We start from the raw sequence: 16,955 nt of genomic DNA, 5'->3' as shown, positions 1-16,955 counted from the left end.
TTCTGAGCTCCTCTGTTCAGGTGCCATCAACATCCATGAGCCATTCTGAGATCCACTGCTCAGGTGCCATCAACATCCATGAGCCATTCTGAGAACCACTGCTCAGGTGCCATCAACATCCATAAACCATTCTGAGCTCCTCTGTTCAGGTGCCATCAACATCCATGAGCCATTCTGAGATCCACTGCTCAGGTGCCATCAACAAGCTGCTGGCCATTCTGAGATCCTCTGTTCAGGCTGCCATCAACAAGCTGCTGGCCATTCTGAGATCCACAGCTCAGGTGCCATCAACAAGCTGTTGGCCATGCTGAGATCCACTGCTCAGGTGCCATCAACAAGCTGCTGGCCATTCTGAGATCCACTGCTCAGGTGCCATCAACAAGCTGCTGGCCATTCTGAGATCCACAGCTCAGGTGCCATCAACAAGCTGTTGGCCATTCTGAGATCCTCTCTTCAGGCTGCCATCAACATCCATGAGCCATTCTGAGATCCACAGCTCAGGTGCCATCAACAAGCTGCTGGCCATTCTGAGATCCACTGCTCAGGTGCCATCACCAAGCTGCTGGCCATTCTGAGATCCACTGCTCAGGTGCCATCACCAAGCTGCTGGCCATTCTGAGATCCACAGCTCAGGTGCCATCACCAAGCTGTTGGCCATTCTGAGATCCACAGCTCAGGTGCCATCAACAAGCTGCTGGCCATTCTGAGATCCACTGCTCAGGTGCCATCAACAAGCTGCTGGCCATTCTGAGATCCACTGCTCAGGTGCCATCAACAAGCTGCTGGCCATTCTGAGATCCACAGCTCAGGTGCCATCACCAAGCTGCTGGCCATTCTGAGATCCACTGCTCAGGTGCCATCAACAAGCTGCTGGCCATTCTGAGATCCACTGCTCAGGTGCCATCACCAAGCTGCTGGCCATTCTGAGATCCACTGCTCAGGTGCCATCACCAAGCTGTTGGCCATTCTGCACCATGTCCTATGTTCCCTATGCAGGATGAACATGGTCCCTTCTCCTCTCACTGCTCACACCAAGGTCTAGTGATGGAATCAGTCAACGAGTCACTGATGACTAATGAGCTTTGTCATTTTCCAGGTGATGACCCCACTCCTGCAGTCCTGAGAAGTGCCACAAGGCACTGCCTGAGACCTCAGTGTTCTGCTTCTGAATCATGGTATTCCCAGAACTGGACTGGGTAAATAATTGGAAGGGCAGGGCAGGGACTACCAAGAGATCCACTAGGAGCCTGGTAACTCCTCTTTGTTTCAGTGACAGCACTTGGACTGCTAAACACTTAAATCAGACAATTATTTGAAAGTGTAAACATGCATTTAGGGGCTTTACTCCAGGTGCACTCCCCTTGGAAGGTTTGATTCTAGACAGGAAAAGAAAAGAGAAAGCCACACTGAGACAAATCAAGAGCTCAGAAGACTCACCAAAATCTGCTTCAACCTTACAAACTTCTGAAGCAGGCCTCAAGATCAATTTCCTGCATTAGTTAGAAAAATAGCTATAGAGAAACTACCCATTTCTCACTTCAAAGTTTTCAGCCCATCTAAGAAGACCCTACAGAAACAGTCCTCTTTCTGGCAAGGCACTATCCAGTAGCGTGTGGCACTGACAAAAAACCCACCTCCTCTCAAAGCCACTGATACAGTGAAACCGCGGGCGCGCATCTCAGCCCACACAGCCACCTCAGCTGGGTGCAAAGAGCTCCATCCCCACCCCTCTGCCTTTTGCTTGAAGAAGTGGGTCAGTTACAAGTGGCAGCTACAAAGAGGGGCCATTTGGTTCTCAAGCACACCTCCGTGCACCCAGGTTTGGTGCTTGGTTTGTTTGGTTTTCCACAGAGCTGAAGGATTTGCTGTTTTCTTTCAGTCAGTGGCCCCACTTTCCACCAACCTTTGCAGTTCAACCTGGCAGCTACATTTCATTAGTACAAAACTGGCTTTAGTAAAAAACCAAAACACAACAGTTCCAAATCACCTTGTGGGACAAACCAGAACTCTGCTGGCTTGGACTACAAAAATAAGGCTGTCACAGAACAGCCCAGGTTCACATGCAAGCAACACAGAGAGCTCTCTTTTTTTCCCCCCTCTCTTTCCCCCCCCCCCCCCCCCTTTTGTTTCTTTTTTCAAATACTAGCCATTTATTATTCAAAAAGCACATTGTCTAAGGGACTTACACTGCCAACCCATGCAGGCAAGCAAAGGTATCTTTGCAGCTAGTGTTGTCCTCCAGACAACTGATTATGCCCACCTCGCGTGCTCTGAAATCAGCTGGGTTTGCCTCCCAGCTTTCCCAGGGCCAGGCTCCTCCACTCTACAGGAGGCTTCTAGTCTACAGTCAGCAAAAGTCAAGAGGAGGCCTGTGAAAACGAATTTCATCCCTAGAGAAATCAGTGGGCTGGGGGGGGGGGGGAGGGGAGGGTTGCCTTTTCACATCAGCAAGCCCGGGATTTCACCCAGGATTACTGCTGTGGATCCACTCAGACGCTGAGGGAAGCTTTTAGAGAGTGGGACTTTAGGCAGTTCTCAAAGTGTACAACATCTCAAGTACCAGATAAATCCAGGATGGCTTCTCTGTAAGCAAGTGACTAATGAGGCAAATTCAGGTCTATTCATTTGTGAAGTTAAATATTTTTCTTTAACTCTCTCTCTTTTGTTCAGGCATAGTTCAACTGACCTTGGTGAAGTCAACACTGCACAGCTCCACCTCGTGTCACCTTCCCTTCCTGCAGTGAGGGTCAAGTGTCATCAGCATAGGGGATTGGTGACAAAATCTCACCATAACAACATCCCACAGACAAGAGAATTCTTGCAGATATATATATGTATGTTACCTACTCCCATTTGGAATCCCTCTAGGTAGAGAAGGTGCTGTAAGGACAGATTCACAGATTGCATTGGGTTGGAATGGACCCTCAAAGGTCATCTTATTCAACCCCCCCTGCAGTCAGCAGGGACACCAACCAGACAACCAGAACAGGACACCAACTAGACAACCAGAACAGGCTGCCCAGGGACACAACCAGTCTGATGTTAAATGTGTCCAGGGATGGAACCCCAACCATATCCCTGGGCGACCTGTTCCAGCATTTTACCACTCTCAGTAACCATGGACTTGAAATCTGCGTGTGCTCTTGCTCCACCTAGCCCTTTAACTGAGCTGAGGAGGCACCAGAAGATCCAAATAGAAACTGGTTTATGGAAGGACTCCTTCAACATCCCCATTTTTAAAGCTTTTTTTGGCTTCTGTACTAGAGGGAAAAGCCATGCACCTGTAAGAAGTTTGTAGCTGTGACAACACAAACAGGAAGCTAACTCCAGCAACTGGTGGCCATGAACACTGTTCATCTCATACCACTGTAGCTGTAAGTCCCTGTTCAAAATCTGAGAGTTCAGCATCTTCAGCAGGGACTTGGATGATGACCTAGCAGCCTCAGCACATCTGTGAACGTCACCTGGATCTGGTTCAGTGGCTGGAAACAGCTGGCAGAGCTTCAGTCCAGTGGCATATCAATAACCTCAAGGACTTGGCTAACAGAAGCCATACATAGTAGAACATGGACAAGCAGAAAGTTCTGCCCTGGGGGAGGCAACACATCAGGATGGGCTGGGAAGTGACTGACAGAGTAAGAGCCCTGCTGAAGGGACCTGGGGGTTTCAGTGAAGGCCAGCCTGATGGTAAGCCAGCGCCATCCTTGTTGCAAACAGGGCAAAGCATCCAGTGTGCTGCTTCAGGAGAAGCATGGCCTGAGGGCTGAGGAAAGTCACTATGCCCTTCTATTCAGCCCTGGTGAGGCCACAGCCAAAATGTTGGTTTGGGATCTTCTCCTAGTTGCAGAGGGATGTGCACAAACTGGAAAGAGCAGCCCTCCACCAAAGCAAAGCAACCAGAGGCCTAGAGCACACAGCCTCTGAAGAGAGGTTGAAGAAGCCAAGCTTGTTTAGTTTGATAAGAAGGTGGCTAAGAGGTGATCTAATGGTAGCCTACAACTCTCTCAATGCTAGCTAGGTAAAGGATGGTGCCAAATCTGTTTCTGTGAGTGCCAGAAAATGCAGCAAAGGCAACAGCCACAAATCACAGCCTAGGAGTTGAGGCTGGACATTAAAAGAAAGGTTTCACTAGGAGAGCACTGCAGCAGTGGCACAGGTTACCCTAGAGGGTTATGAGATCTTCATCTTTGGGGCTTTTTAACACTCTGTTAGACAAACCCACAGCTGATCTGAGCTAGTGCTGGTGTTAGCTCTCATTTTGACCATGCTGGACCAGATGACCTTCTGCTATCCCATCCCTGAGCTTGTCTCAGATGCCATGGCTACTGATTTGAACAGAACATGCCATTTGGAGCACAGACAGTGCTGCTTTCTGACACTTTTTACAGGTTTGGCTTCCTTCAAGCCACACAGCCTGGGTGCTGCTGTGGTTGCAAAGAAGCTTTCCCACATAATGGTTGTCTTTCACTCACCCAGAGACATAAGGATGTTTATGAGAACAGCACTACCCTGTCATTATGAAATCACTGGAGTGAAAGCTGCATTACAGCACAGTTGTGATCCTCACAGCCAGACTTGATTCAAAATGCATAACACAATTTGACTTCTGTCCAGGGTGCATTCTGTAATGGTTATTGGCAAGTTCTACCATGTGCATCCATGCAGTCCCACTGGAACAGTCTCCACTTCCTTTACTTGGCTCTTGTCCCTCTGCTGAGCTGGCCATTGTGGCCTCATCCAGCAAAGCACACACCAGCTGTGGGACTGAGCCCTGGCTCTCCAAGTATCCCCCTGACTCTCAGGTGGCTAATGGTGGAGCTGTGTGTTACTGAAGGTAAACTCAAGGTTTTGGCAAGATTTCACTTTAAGACAGTCCAGCTACAGAGCTCCAAGGTTGGCTGTTAAAGTCTTTCTCAGTGAAGAGATAATACTACCATTAGCTGTGAGATCTCTGCTTCTGAACTACCCAGGGTTTTCCACCAAGCATTCCCCTGCACATTTCACCTGCACTTGGAGCAGGAACCACGTTAGAACATTTCACTTTGGCACCTCCTCCAGAACAACTGTTTTTAAGCAGCAAGTTGCAGTGTGCATCACTGGACAAATCAAGCTCCCATGAACAAGTTTAGCAGCCCATGTCTCTTGCAGTGAACATGACCTAGCACAAACATGACAATGCATGTAGTAGAGCAAAACCAGGGCAGCTGTTGGCTGAGACTGAGAGCTTAAGATTGGTGAGTTTTGCCTTCTGGATCATAGCCAGCACAAACATTCTAATAACCATCAGCACTTTAACTGTCATCAGGAGCTGATTTCAACTACAGTAGCTAGGAGAAGTAAAACAGGTAAGGAATCTGACTAGGTAAATACATCTGTGAAGGACAGAAGCCCTATACTCCTATACTTCTTCCTCTCAAACCTGTTAGAATGTGAGTGCCAGCTGCCAAAGCAACCCAAAGACAAAAGTGAAACATCAACAATGAGTGTTTTTGAAAAGGAAGGTGAGTAGCCCAGCCTTAATCCTGTTTCCTATGGGTGTGTTATTAACTCCACATTATGGGAGAGCACCAAGCAGACTACTACTAATGATGCAGGTTTGCCCTATCACAGTGATCCTTCAGGGAAGCTGTTGTGTGCTGAGGAACAGAGTCATTCATCCAGGAGATGTGCTTGTCAACACTTCAGGTAGGCTTTCTAGGGTTCTGACTCCTATTTAAAAGAAAAGAGAGAGGGAAGAAAAAGAGATTATTAATGCTATGAATACATTCTCATCTCCTGTGTTGGTGACCTTCACATATAAGGTGACCCTGACCCTGGTCCACACAGCAGCTAGGGTGCCGCACTCTGATGTGCTACCAAACCGAAGCAGTGATCTGGCCAAGTTTAGAGAGGCACTCCTGCAGGTCTACAACAGTTTGTTTCCCAGGAACAGGGCTGTGTAGAAGCTGCTATTTTTGAGTGCAGTAGGACATCCTCTTTCTCCTAAGAGGAGCTCTCTGAGTTACGAAGTGAGAGGGGCTGCCAAAATAAGCAGCCCTTGCAGCTCCCTGCTGAGCTTCCCTCCCACTCCTCTCCCTCATGGGGTCCAGAAATAAATGAATTCCTGGCAGAAAAGGAACTCCACAGATACCCAAGACCTAATGTTCAGCCCTGAAACAGCACTACTGCCAAACATAGCTATCTGTAGTAGGCCAGGGAAGAAAAAATCCTCTGCTGTGTCTGATCTGCTGCCAAAAGGTGCATGGCAGCCTGTTTGAGCATACTCCGTATGGGAAGAAAATCTCCTCTACGATACTGCCCTCAACAGAAGGATGTTATCTGGCCTTGAGTTATGACCTGTGCACAAGGATTTGTTAAGAGCTCAACTCTTACCCAAAAAGTTCATGCAACTCCTGACTGCTCCAGCACTTCAGCACTTAAACAAACTCCTGCTTAATCAATAAATGTTGTCCTGCTGGAGCTATGTTATGCCAGGCTGACCCAGGAAGATGATGTTTTGCTGACAGAAGCTGCAGATATTCCAGTGATTAAGATCCTAGTTCTGTCTCCTACTACAATTAAGTCAGTTGCTTTCAATTTGGATTGCTAATGTGAAGGAGAATTCATGCTTTAAGCTTCATATGGGTAGGTTTAGACTGGACACACCAAGGGTGGTCAGGCTTTGGAATGTGCTGCCCAGGGAGGTGGTTGAGTCACTAACCCTGGCTGTGTTTCAAAGTGGTTTGGATGTGGTGCTTGGGGCTATGGTTTAGGGGTGAAGCTTGTAGAGTAGAGTTCTGGGTTGGACTTGGTGATCCCAAGGGTCTTTTCCAACCTGAATGTTTCTCTGATTCTGTGATTTATTTGCTGCCTCAGCTACAGAGCCATGTAGTAGACCCAGGTATATGCTTGGTTTCATGTAAAATACTCTGATCCTAAGCTTGGAAGAAGTGGTCCTTGAAAGTTAACCAACTGTCTTGGGGCCCTTTGCCTTCCATTTCCTTGTCCCATGGGATTTCCCCTAGCAACTGCTTGACAAGGCCAAAGTTGGTCCTGCTGAAGTTCAGGGTTGTGATACAGAATTAACCAGGTTGGAAAAGACCATGGCACCAAGTGCCTCATCCAGGCTCTTTTTAAACACTTCCAGGAACAGTGACTTCACCACCTCCCTGGGCAGCACATTCCAATGGCAAATCTCTCTTTCTAGGAAGAATTTCTTCCTCACATCCAGCCTAAACCTCCCCTGACACAGCTTGAGGTTGTGTCCTCTTGTTCTGTCACTGGTTGCCTGGGAGACCAACCCCCACCTGGCTACAACCTCCCTTCAGGTAGTTGCAGAGAGCAATAAGGCCTCCTTTTCTCCAGGCTAAGCAACCCCAGCTCCCTCAGCCTCTCCTCACAGGGCTGTGCTCCAGACCCCTCCCCAGCTTTGTTGCCCTTCTCTGGACACATTTGAGCAACTCAACTTTCTTAAACTGAGGAGCCCAGAACTGGACACAGGACTCAAGGTGTGGTCTAACCAGTGCTGAGTGCAGGGCAGAATGACTTCCCTGTTCCTGCTGGCCACACAATTCCTGATCCAGGCCAGGATGCCACTGGCCTTTTTGGCCACCTGGGCACACTGCTGGCACATGTTCAGAATGATCCTGTTGTGTATTCTGTTCCTACCACAGAAGATCCTGAACACCATCTCACGGTCACTGCAGCCAAGGCTGCCCTCAAGCTTCACTGCTTCAACCAGACCCTCCTTGTTAATGAGTGTAAGACCCAGCAGTGCTCCTCTCCTAGTTGGCTCATCCACCCTTTTCATCAAGAAGTTATCATCAGTGCCCTGGAGGAACCTTCCTGTACTGTGACTGGCTGAGGAGGCCTTCCAGCAAATATCTGGGTAGTTAAAATCCCCCATAAGAACCAGAGGCTGTGATTGTGAGGCTCCCATCAGCTGCCTCACCCTGAGCAGGTGGCCTGTACTAGATACCCACACTATCACCCATGCTGGCCTGCCCCTTACTTTGCACCCACAAGTCCCAAATGCCCCTCTTCTGTCCCTGGACAGAACTCAGCACATTCTAGGTGCTCTCTCACAAAAAGAGCAACTCCACCACCTCACCTTGTTAACCTGGCTTTCCCAGAAAGGAAACAGCCACCCACAACCACATTCCAGTCATGGGAGCTGTCCCACCAGGTCTCTTTGCCTGCCCCAGGACCATAACCCCTTGACTGCACAAGGGGTTATGGCATGGCTCAGGGCAGTGGTGCATCCAAACACACAGAGTTCTGCACTTCAAAGAAAAAACAACTTCAGTACTTGAAGAATGCCATGGAAACACCACAAATGAGGGAGAAAGGGAAGCAGGGTGCTAAGGATTGTCACTGAAAGACTCAGAGCTGGAACAAGCTGCCCAGGGAGTCACCATCCCTGGAGGTGGTCAAGAAACATGTGGACAGGATTTAATGGCCATGGCAGTGTCTAATGGCCATGGGGTGATGGCTGGACTCAATGATCTTGGAGGTCTTTCCCAACCCAAACAATTCTCTGAGAAGTCTGCAATACTACACTGACCTTTGATGCCAAAGTAGGTTTCAGTCTGAGGAAGGAGAAGACAGTGTTGTTCTCCTTTGATTCAAAGAAGCTATCGTAATCCTAGAGAGAGAAAACACAAAGTTGAGTCAGCACTGACACTCCTGCTTTCCTGATGGACCTCAGCACACCATGTCATGCTCCTTCCTGGCCACCATGGCACATTGCTGTCCCATGGAGAACTTATTATCAATCAGGACTCCAAGTTCCTTCTCTGTGCAGCTACTCTTTAGCAGGTCAACCCCCAAGCTGTACTGGTGCATGGTGTTAATCCACCCCAGGTGCAGGACTCCACAATTCTCCTGATTGAACTCAGCCTTGGACAACCTCATAGATAAATACAAAATGTTACCATCAAGAGATTTATTGTATAGAAAGGGAAAAAAAACACCCAACAAAACAAAAAAAGCAGGCTTCATTATCATGGTTAACATCTTTTAGTGTTTCAGCTGCTCAAGATCAAGTTCTGACCTTGGTGGTATTACATTCACAGTATCACATAGAATACATAGAATAAACCAGGTTGGAAGAGACCTTCAAGATCATCGCGTCCAACCCATCAACCAATCCAACACCACCCAAACAACTAACCCGCAGAATCACCAAGGTTGGAAGAGACCTCAAAGATCATCGAGTCCAACCTGGCACCACAGACCTCATGACTAGACCATGGCACCAAGTGCCACATCCAATCTCCTCTTGAACACCTCCAGGGATGGTGACTCCACCACCTCCCTGGGCAGCACATCCCAATGACGAACGACTCGCTCAGTGAAGAACTTTCTCCTCACCTCGAGTCTAAACTTCCCCTGGGGCATCTTGAGACTGTGTCCTCTTGTTCTGGTGCTGGTTGCCTGGGAGAAGAGACCAACCCCTTCCTGGCTACAACCTCCCTTCAGGTAGTTGTAGAGAGCAATGAGGTCACCCCTGAGCCTCCTCTTCTCCAGGCTAAACAACCCCAGCTCCCTCAGCCTCTCCTCACAGGGCTGTGCTCAAGGCCTCTCCCCAGCCTCATTGCCCTTCTCTGGACACGTTCAAGTGTCTCAATGTCCTTCCTAAACTGAGGGGCCCAGAACTGGACACAGGACTCAAGGTGTGGCCTAACCAATGCAGAGTACAGGGGCACAATGACCTCCCTGCTCCTGCTGGCCACACTATTCCTAATGCAGCCCAGGATGCCATTGGCCTTCTTGGCCACCTGGGCACACTGCTGGCTCATGTTTAGGCAGGTGTCAATCAGCACCCCCAGGTCCCTCTCTGTTTGGCAGCTCTCAGCCACTCTGACCCCAGCCTGTAGCTCTGCATGGGGTTGCTGTGGCCAAAGTGCAGCACCTGGCACTTGGACTTGTTGAATGCCATCATATTCACTGATTTGTTTCTGACATTGGGCACCTGCTACTCTTCTATCATCAGGTGAGCTGACAGGACTCAGTTTTCAAGGGGAAAAAAAGGGGCAAAACCAGAGAGCAGTTGAGTGGATGGAGCTGGCACATGGCAAGAAGCCAGGAAGTTTCAGGTTCTCTCTGTGGTTTGGCAAAGGTTTCCTGTGTGACCACAGAGCATCCAGTTCAGACTCTTTTCCTCCACCACATAATTCACAATGGGAATATTCATTCTTACTTAACCATCTCTGACACAGAAAATCCTCTGTCAATGTCAGGAAATTTCAGGCACAGGCCCATCACTGCTGGAAGGGATCTCTAAAGGTCATCCAGGCCAACTTCCTGGCAGTCAGCAGGGACATCCCCAGCTAGATCAGGCTGTCCAGGGCCTTGTCAAGCCTCATCTTGAATATCTCCAGGGAAGGGACCTCAACCACCTCCCTGGGCAACCTGTCCCAGTGTTCCACCACCCTCATAGTGAAGAACTTATTCCTAACATCCAATTTAAATCTGCTCTGCTCTAGTTTGAAGCCATTGCCCCTTGTCCTGTCACTCCAGGCTTTGTAAACAGATTCTCCTCGTCCTTCCTGTAGCCCCCTTCAGTTATTGGCAGGCTGCTATTAGGTCTCCCTGGAGCCTTCTCTTCTCCAGGCTGAACACCCCCAGCTCCCTCAGCCTGTCCTCACAGCAGAGCTGCTCCACCCCCCTGACCATTTTGGTGGCCCTCCTCTGGACCCTCTCCATCAGGTCCAGGTCCTTCCTATACCAAGGGCTCCAGAGCTGCACACAGTGCTCCAGGTGAGGTCTCAGCAGAGCAAAGTGGCAGAATCACCTCTCTGGCTCTGCTGGCAATGCATCTTTTGCTGCAGCCCAGGATGTGATTTGCCTTCTGTGCTGCAAGCTCACCCTGCCTGCTCCTGTCCAGCTTCTCACCCATCAGCACCCTCAAGTCCTTTTCCTCAGGGGTGCTTTCTATCCCCTCCTCCCTCAGTCTGTATTGATAGGGAGGATTGTTCTGGCCCAGGTGCAGAGCCCTGCACTTGGTCCTGATGAACCTCATAAGGTTCACCTGGGCACCACCTCTCCAGCTTGTCCAGGTCCCTCTGGATGCCATCCTGTCTCTCTGGTGTATCAACACCACCACTCAGCTTGGTGCCATCTGCAAACTTGCTGATGGTGCATTCAATCTCACTGCCTAAGTCACTGATAAAAATATTAAACAGCACAGGTCCCAGTAGAGACCCCTGAGGGACACCACTGTCACTGCTCTCCATCTGGCTTCTCCACATCCTAGGCAGGAAGCAAAAAAGTTTTGGCCAAGCTTCCCAGTATTTCTCTGAGTCTTCACAACGCAGAGTGAATCCCTGAGCAGCCTCTCATCCCACCTGCCAGACCCAATTATAAGGTTGTACCAAACTGCCTCCTTGCAGAAGGGTGGTTGGTATTTTGTAAGAGAAGATTGTAAGGAAAGGGTGTGCTTGCAAATGAAGACTTTTACTTCTCTTTGTCCTTTATTTCTCTTTTTTTCTCTCCACCAGTGTAGAAGAAAAGATTGCTTGGACAGAAAATACACAGTCACCAGAGCAAGGATAATATAGCTCCCAGAAGATCCATAATCATCCTGCAGATGTGCAGAATTTCTCTTCAAAGCTTTATGGTGCACTAGACAAGGATTCTTTCCTAGCCTTCCCATAATGACCTCCTGCAGTACTGATGTGAACACAACTGTCTGCAGTGGGTTGAAATCACCCCCACAATAAAATTGCCAGCCCAGCTCAGTTTGAAAGCAAATGAAGCTGGATTTACAAGCAAACCCACAATCTAAAATGTGAAATGCCATGATTATGTGCAAAATACACAATATTTACATGCATTTGCAATTTATAAACAACACAAGAACCCCCCTGGACAACTAGCTGCAACCTCTCCCTGCTCCCTTAGAATCGAAGAACTGTCAGGGCTGGAAGGGACCTCAAGGCTCAGCCAGTTCCAACCCCCCTGCCATGGGCAGGGACACCTCACACTACAGCAGGTTGCTCACAGCCACATCCAGCCTGGCTGCAAACACCTCCAGGGATGAGGCTTCCACCACCTCCCTGGGCAACCTGTGCCAGTCTCTCACCACCTTCATGGGGAAGAACTTCTTCCTCACATCCAATCTGAATCCACCCATTTGTAGTTTTACATAGAGTACATACATAGAATAAACCAGGTTGGAAGAGACCTTCAAGATCATCGTGTCCAACCCATCAACCAATCCAACACCACCTAAACAACTAACCCATGGCACCAAGCACCCCATCAAGTCTCCTCCTGAACACCTCCAGTGATGGCAACTCCACCACCTCACCAGGCAGCCCATTCCAATGTGCAATCACTCTCTCTGTAGAGAACTTCTTCCTCACATCCAACCTAAACCTCCCCTGGTGCAGCCTGAGACTGTGTCCTCTTGTTCTGTTACTGGCTGCCTGGGAGAAGAGACCAACCCCCACCTGGCTACAACCTCCCTTCAGGGAGTTGTAGAGAGCAATAAGGTCACCCCTGAGTCTCCTCTTCTCCAGGCTAAGCAACCCCAGCTCCCTCAGCCTCTCCTCACAGGGCTGTGTTCCAAACCCCTCACCAACTTCGTTGCTCTTCTCTGGACTCGTTCCAGCAAGTCAACCTCCTTCCTAAACTGAGGGGCCCAGAGCTGGACACAGGACTCGAGGTGTGGCCTAACCAGTGCAGTGTACAGGGGCACAATGACCTCCCTGCTCCTGCTGGCCACACTGTTCCTGATGCAGGCCAGGATGCCACTGGCCCTCTTGGCTGCCTGGGCACACTGCAGCCTCATGTTCCATCCCCCCCCAGTCCTGTCATCACCTGACATCCTCAAAAGTCCCTCCCCAGCTTTTTTTCTTCTCCCACCCCATATAAGGGAAAAGAGAAAGAGGAGCAGGGAGTAGCTTGTTAGTACTTAGCCCCAGCAAGAATGAAGCCAACGTCAGCAACAGCCCAGACAAAGCTACCAGCTGGTATCAGCTAGAGTGAAGAGTTGAATTTATTTGCTTTCACTGCCAGGGCAATCATAGCATCACAGAATTGTAGGGGCTGGAAGGGACCTCTGGAAATCATTTACCCCAACCCTCCTACCAAAGCTGGATCACCTAGGGCAGGTGACACAGGAATGCATCCAGGTGAGTTTTGAAAGTCTCCAGAGGAGCCTCCACAACCTCTCTGGGCAGCCTGCTCCAGTCACCTTTGCAGCAAAGTAGTTTTTCCTCACATTGAATAGAAACTCTCTCTGTTCCAGTTTGTGTCTGTTGACCTTCATCCTATCACAGAGCACCACTGAAAATAAACTGGCCCCTTCTTCTTGACACCCACCCTTCAGATATTTATAAACGTTAATAAGATCTCCTCTCAGTCTTCTCCTCTCCAGACTAAGCAGCTGCAGGGCTCTCAGCCTTTCCTCCTCAGTCAGATGTTCCAGTCCCTTCAGCATCCCCACAGCCCTCTGTTGGACACTGTCAGTATTTCCCTGTCCATCTTGAACTGGGGAGCCCAGAAAAGCTTTCTGCCTAGTGCTAGTTACCAATACTTCCTTCCAGAAGTACTTCTGATTTACTATGGGGTTTTTTGCCCCTTTTTCACCGATTATCAAACCTGGATTCTCTTACTGAATCCACCATGGAGGTTAAAACAATGAGCTAAACTCAGTGTATGTTTGAAAGAGCACAACCCCCCTGTGGACTGATTCATTTTAAAAGGAGCAGACAGTTTAATACCCACCAGAGATTAGCCACCAGAAGCAATCTCCCTGATGTTTTGAAGTGCCTGCATTGCAAAAGACATGAAAATGCTGCTGAGATTTTCTTGCTTTCATGGGGAATGGGGGGCAGGAGCACCACACCAGCACACTGCCAGATAAAGCAGCAGTGAAATGAGAAACAGGAGAATTGCCCTACTGATCTCTGCAATGAAAAATCACCACCCCAAAATTCAGTATTCAGTATCACTAAGGTTGGAAGGGACCTCAAAGATCATCGAGTCCAACCTGTCACCACAGACCCCATGACTAGAGTAGGGAGGTTGCTAGTGCCCACTGCAGGCTTGAACTCATGACCTTCCCATTAAGGGTCTTATGTGCCACCAACTGAGCCACAGACTGGACCATAAATGCTCCAATGGGGAAAAAGACAAAAGGTTCTAAACGTGCAGAAGTGCCCCATAAAAGTTGAATGAAAACACTTCAGTGTGACAGTTTCCTTCAGAGGTTTTGGAGAAGTGTGATCTCAGGGTTCTCAGTGCTTGGCCATTGGAATGGGCTGCCCAGGGAGGTGGTGGGGTCAGTGTCCCTGGAGGTGTTTAACCAAAGCCTGGATGAGGCACTTAATCACTTAATGCCATGGTCTGGTTGATTAGTCAGGGTTGGGTGATCAGTTGGACTTGATGATGCTGGAGGTCTCTTCCAACATGGCTGATTCTGTGATTCAAGGAGTCATCAGTTGTGCTTTGACACGTGGTAGGAGATCCAAGTGGTCATTCCTTGGCTCTCCCTGAAATGCAGGCAAGATAACAGGTGTTCCAAAAAGACCCTGCCTTTGATCTTACCTTCAGAGGTAAGGGCAATGAAGCTGAGGAAGGGTCTGGAAGAGTGACTGAAGGAGCTGGGGATGGTTAGTTTGGAAAAGAGGAGGCTGAGAGGAGACCTCATTGCTGTCTACAACTACCTGAAAGGAGGTTGTGGAGAGGCTGCTGCTGGTCTCTTCTCACAGGTAATTAGTGACAGAACAAGAGGGAATGGCCTCAAGCTGTGACTGGGTAGGTTTAGACTGGGCATTAGGAAACACTTTTTGATGGCAAAAGTGGTCAGGCCTTGGAATGTGCTGCCCAGGGAGGTGGTTGAGTCCCAAGGCCTGTATGTGTTTCAAGGTGGTTTGGATGTGGTGCTTGGGGCTATGGTTTAGGGGTGAAGCTTGTAGAGTAGGGTTGTGGGTTGGACTTGGTGCTCCTGAGGGTCTTTCCCAACCTGAATGTTTCTGTGATTCTGTGATTCAGAAGGGAAGTCTGTGTGGATTTGGGCCATATGTAAAGACACTAAGTCCACAGATGAGGACATGAAAATTCTTGTCTTGGAAAAAACATCCCACTGCTAGCAGCAGTAGATGCAGGGGATGAAGGAGGGAAATGGTGCCAAGCTCAGCTTCATGCACAGGCAAGAGCCCAGCTTGCTTGCAAGACAACAGGATACACTTGGAAAAACTCCATGGGATACTGCCTTCCACAGAGGAAGGGCACCACCACACGCTGGTTTTGGCAGGCAAGTAGTTCCCTGCTCCTACACCAGGCTTTGCCATCAGCAGCAAGCCACTACAATCCTCTTGTCACTGTTCCAAGCAGCTCTACCAAGCCAGAGAGCACTGCAGCTTTGCTGGGATCAGCTGAGCAGTGCTGCTCTGCCCCTGTGCAAGGAAGTGGCTCCCACTGATGCCCTGCAGGCATTCAGAAAGCAGCTGTTAACCTAAAAATACACCAGCAGGGCAAACTGCCACCCACTGCCCCACTTCAAAAGGCAACTCTGTGTACAAATACCATTTTGACTCCATCCCTTTAAATTATGGTCCTTGGTGCTTTCCACAGCTGCTAATTGTACATTATTAATGTAAAAAATTCTGGCAACAGCAGCAGTTGGTTAAGGGTACAAAAACTGAGGGGACACAGAGACAGTGACAATGAATCATCAGTGGCACAGGGCTGCTCAATCGTTCTGGGAAGCTGAAAAGCCAAAACCACAGGTGATAAATCACAATGGCAGGGGGATGAAAGGTTACTAAGAACAACAAATGCCACTTAGGAGGACAAAAAAATGTCTCTCAGGATGGTTTGAGGTGGTAGAGAAGTGACAGGAGTATAAATAAGGCAAGTGAAAAGCTACCTCAAGACAGAAAAGGCTTCTTAGCAGGATAACAGCCATCTGACTGCTTTAGACCTGGCTCCTCACCCTCACTTTAAATCAATGGCAGCACCAAGTGGTTTGACCCAGCTACAGCCCTTGTGTTTAACCACTGGAATGGTTACAGCATTAAAGATGCTCCCTGAGTTAGTGGGGAATGGAGTAACCGACCTAAGTTGAAAATAATCAAAAAGAACTGTACAGAAGTTTCAACAGCTTGCTTACAGACCAAGAGAAGGCTTCTGGGAGACCTTACAGCAGCCTTCCAGTACCTGGAGGGGGCTACAGGAAAGCTGGGAAGGGACTTTTTCAAGGGCTTGTAGCAATAGGATGAGAGGGAATGGATGAGGAGGGTGGATTTAGACTGGAGATTAGGTGAAACAAATCTTTACAGTAAAGGTAGTGAGACACTGGAACAGGTTGCTCAAGGTGGTTGTGGATGCCCTCTCTCTGGAGGTGTTCAAAGCCAGATTGGATGGGGCCTTGAGCAGCCTGGGCTAGTAGGTGTCCTTGCCCATGGCAGGGGAGCTGGAACTAGGTGAACTTTAAGGTCCCTCCTAACCCAAACCATAGTATCATAGTATCAGTCAGGGTTGGAAGGGACCACAAGGATTATCTAGTTCCAACCCCCCTGCCATGGGCAGGGACACCTCACAGTACATCAGCCTGGCCAGAGCCTCATCCAGCCTGGCCTTAAACACCTCCAGGGACGGAGCCTCAACCACCTCCCTGGACAACCCATTCCAGGGCTTCACCACTCTCATGGGGAAGAACTTCCTCCTCACCTCCAGCCTGAATCTCCCCACCTCCAGCTTCATTCCATTCCCCCTAGTCCTATCACTACCTGAGATCCTGAGAAGTCCCTCCCCAGCCTTCTTGTAGCCCCCTTCAGATCCTGGAAGGCCACAATTAGGTCACCTAGGAGCCTTCTCTTCTCCAGACTGAACAGCCCCAAACCACTCTGCAGTTCAATGATTTAACTCCTTATTATCACACAAATGTCTTAAGTCCTTCTGGCATTCCTGTGGGGTTGATGCCAGTTTAGCCTGCTAGGTAGACTGTGGGAATCCTCTTTCTA

General features: G+C 49.1%; 1 protein-coding gene across 1 annotated transcript in view; it reads right to left on the bottom strand.

The window, feature by feature from the left end:
• Positions 1–5,408: 5,408 nt before the first annotated feature.
• The window catches only part of SH3BGRL2 (SH3 domain binding glutamate rich protein like 2), a 61,587-nt gene continuing 50,040 nt past the window's right edge, over positions 5,409–16,955 (bottom strand). The window contains exons 3-4 of the mRNA XM_054162548.1: positions 8,543–8,623; positions 5,409–5,709 (exon numbers count right to left, since the gene is read on the bottom strand). Of these exons, the coding sequence (XP_054018523.1) occupies positions 5,695–5,709; positions 8,543–8,623 (96 nt within the window). The 3' untranslated portion in view covers positions 5,409–5,694. The remainder of the gene's footprint in view (positions 5,710–8,542; positions 8,624–16,955) is intronic.

Source organism: Dryobates pubescens, chromosome 6, assembly GCF_014839835.1.
Source record: "Dryobates pubescens isolate bDryPub1 chromosome 6, bDryPub1.pri, whole genome shotgun sequence".
Lineage (NCBI taxonomy): Eukaryota > Metazoa > Chordata > Aves > Piciformes > Picidae > Dryobates > Dryobates pubescens.
The sequence above is the reverse complement of the archived record's forward strand: the minus strand, read 5'-3'. Positions and strand labels throughout refer to the sequence as shown.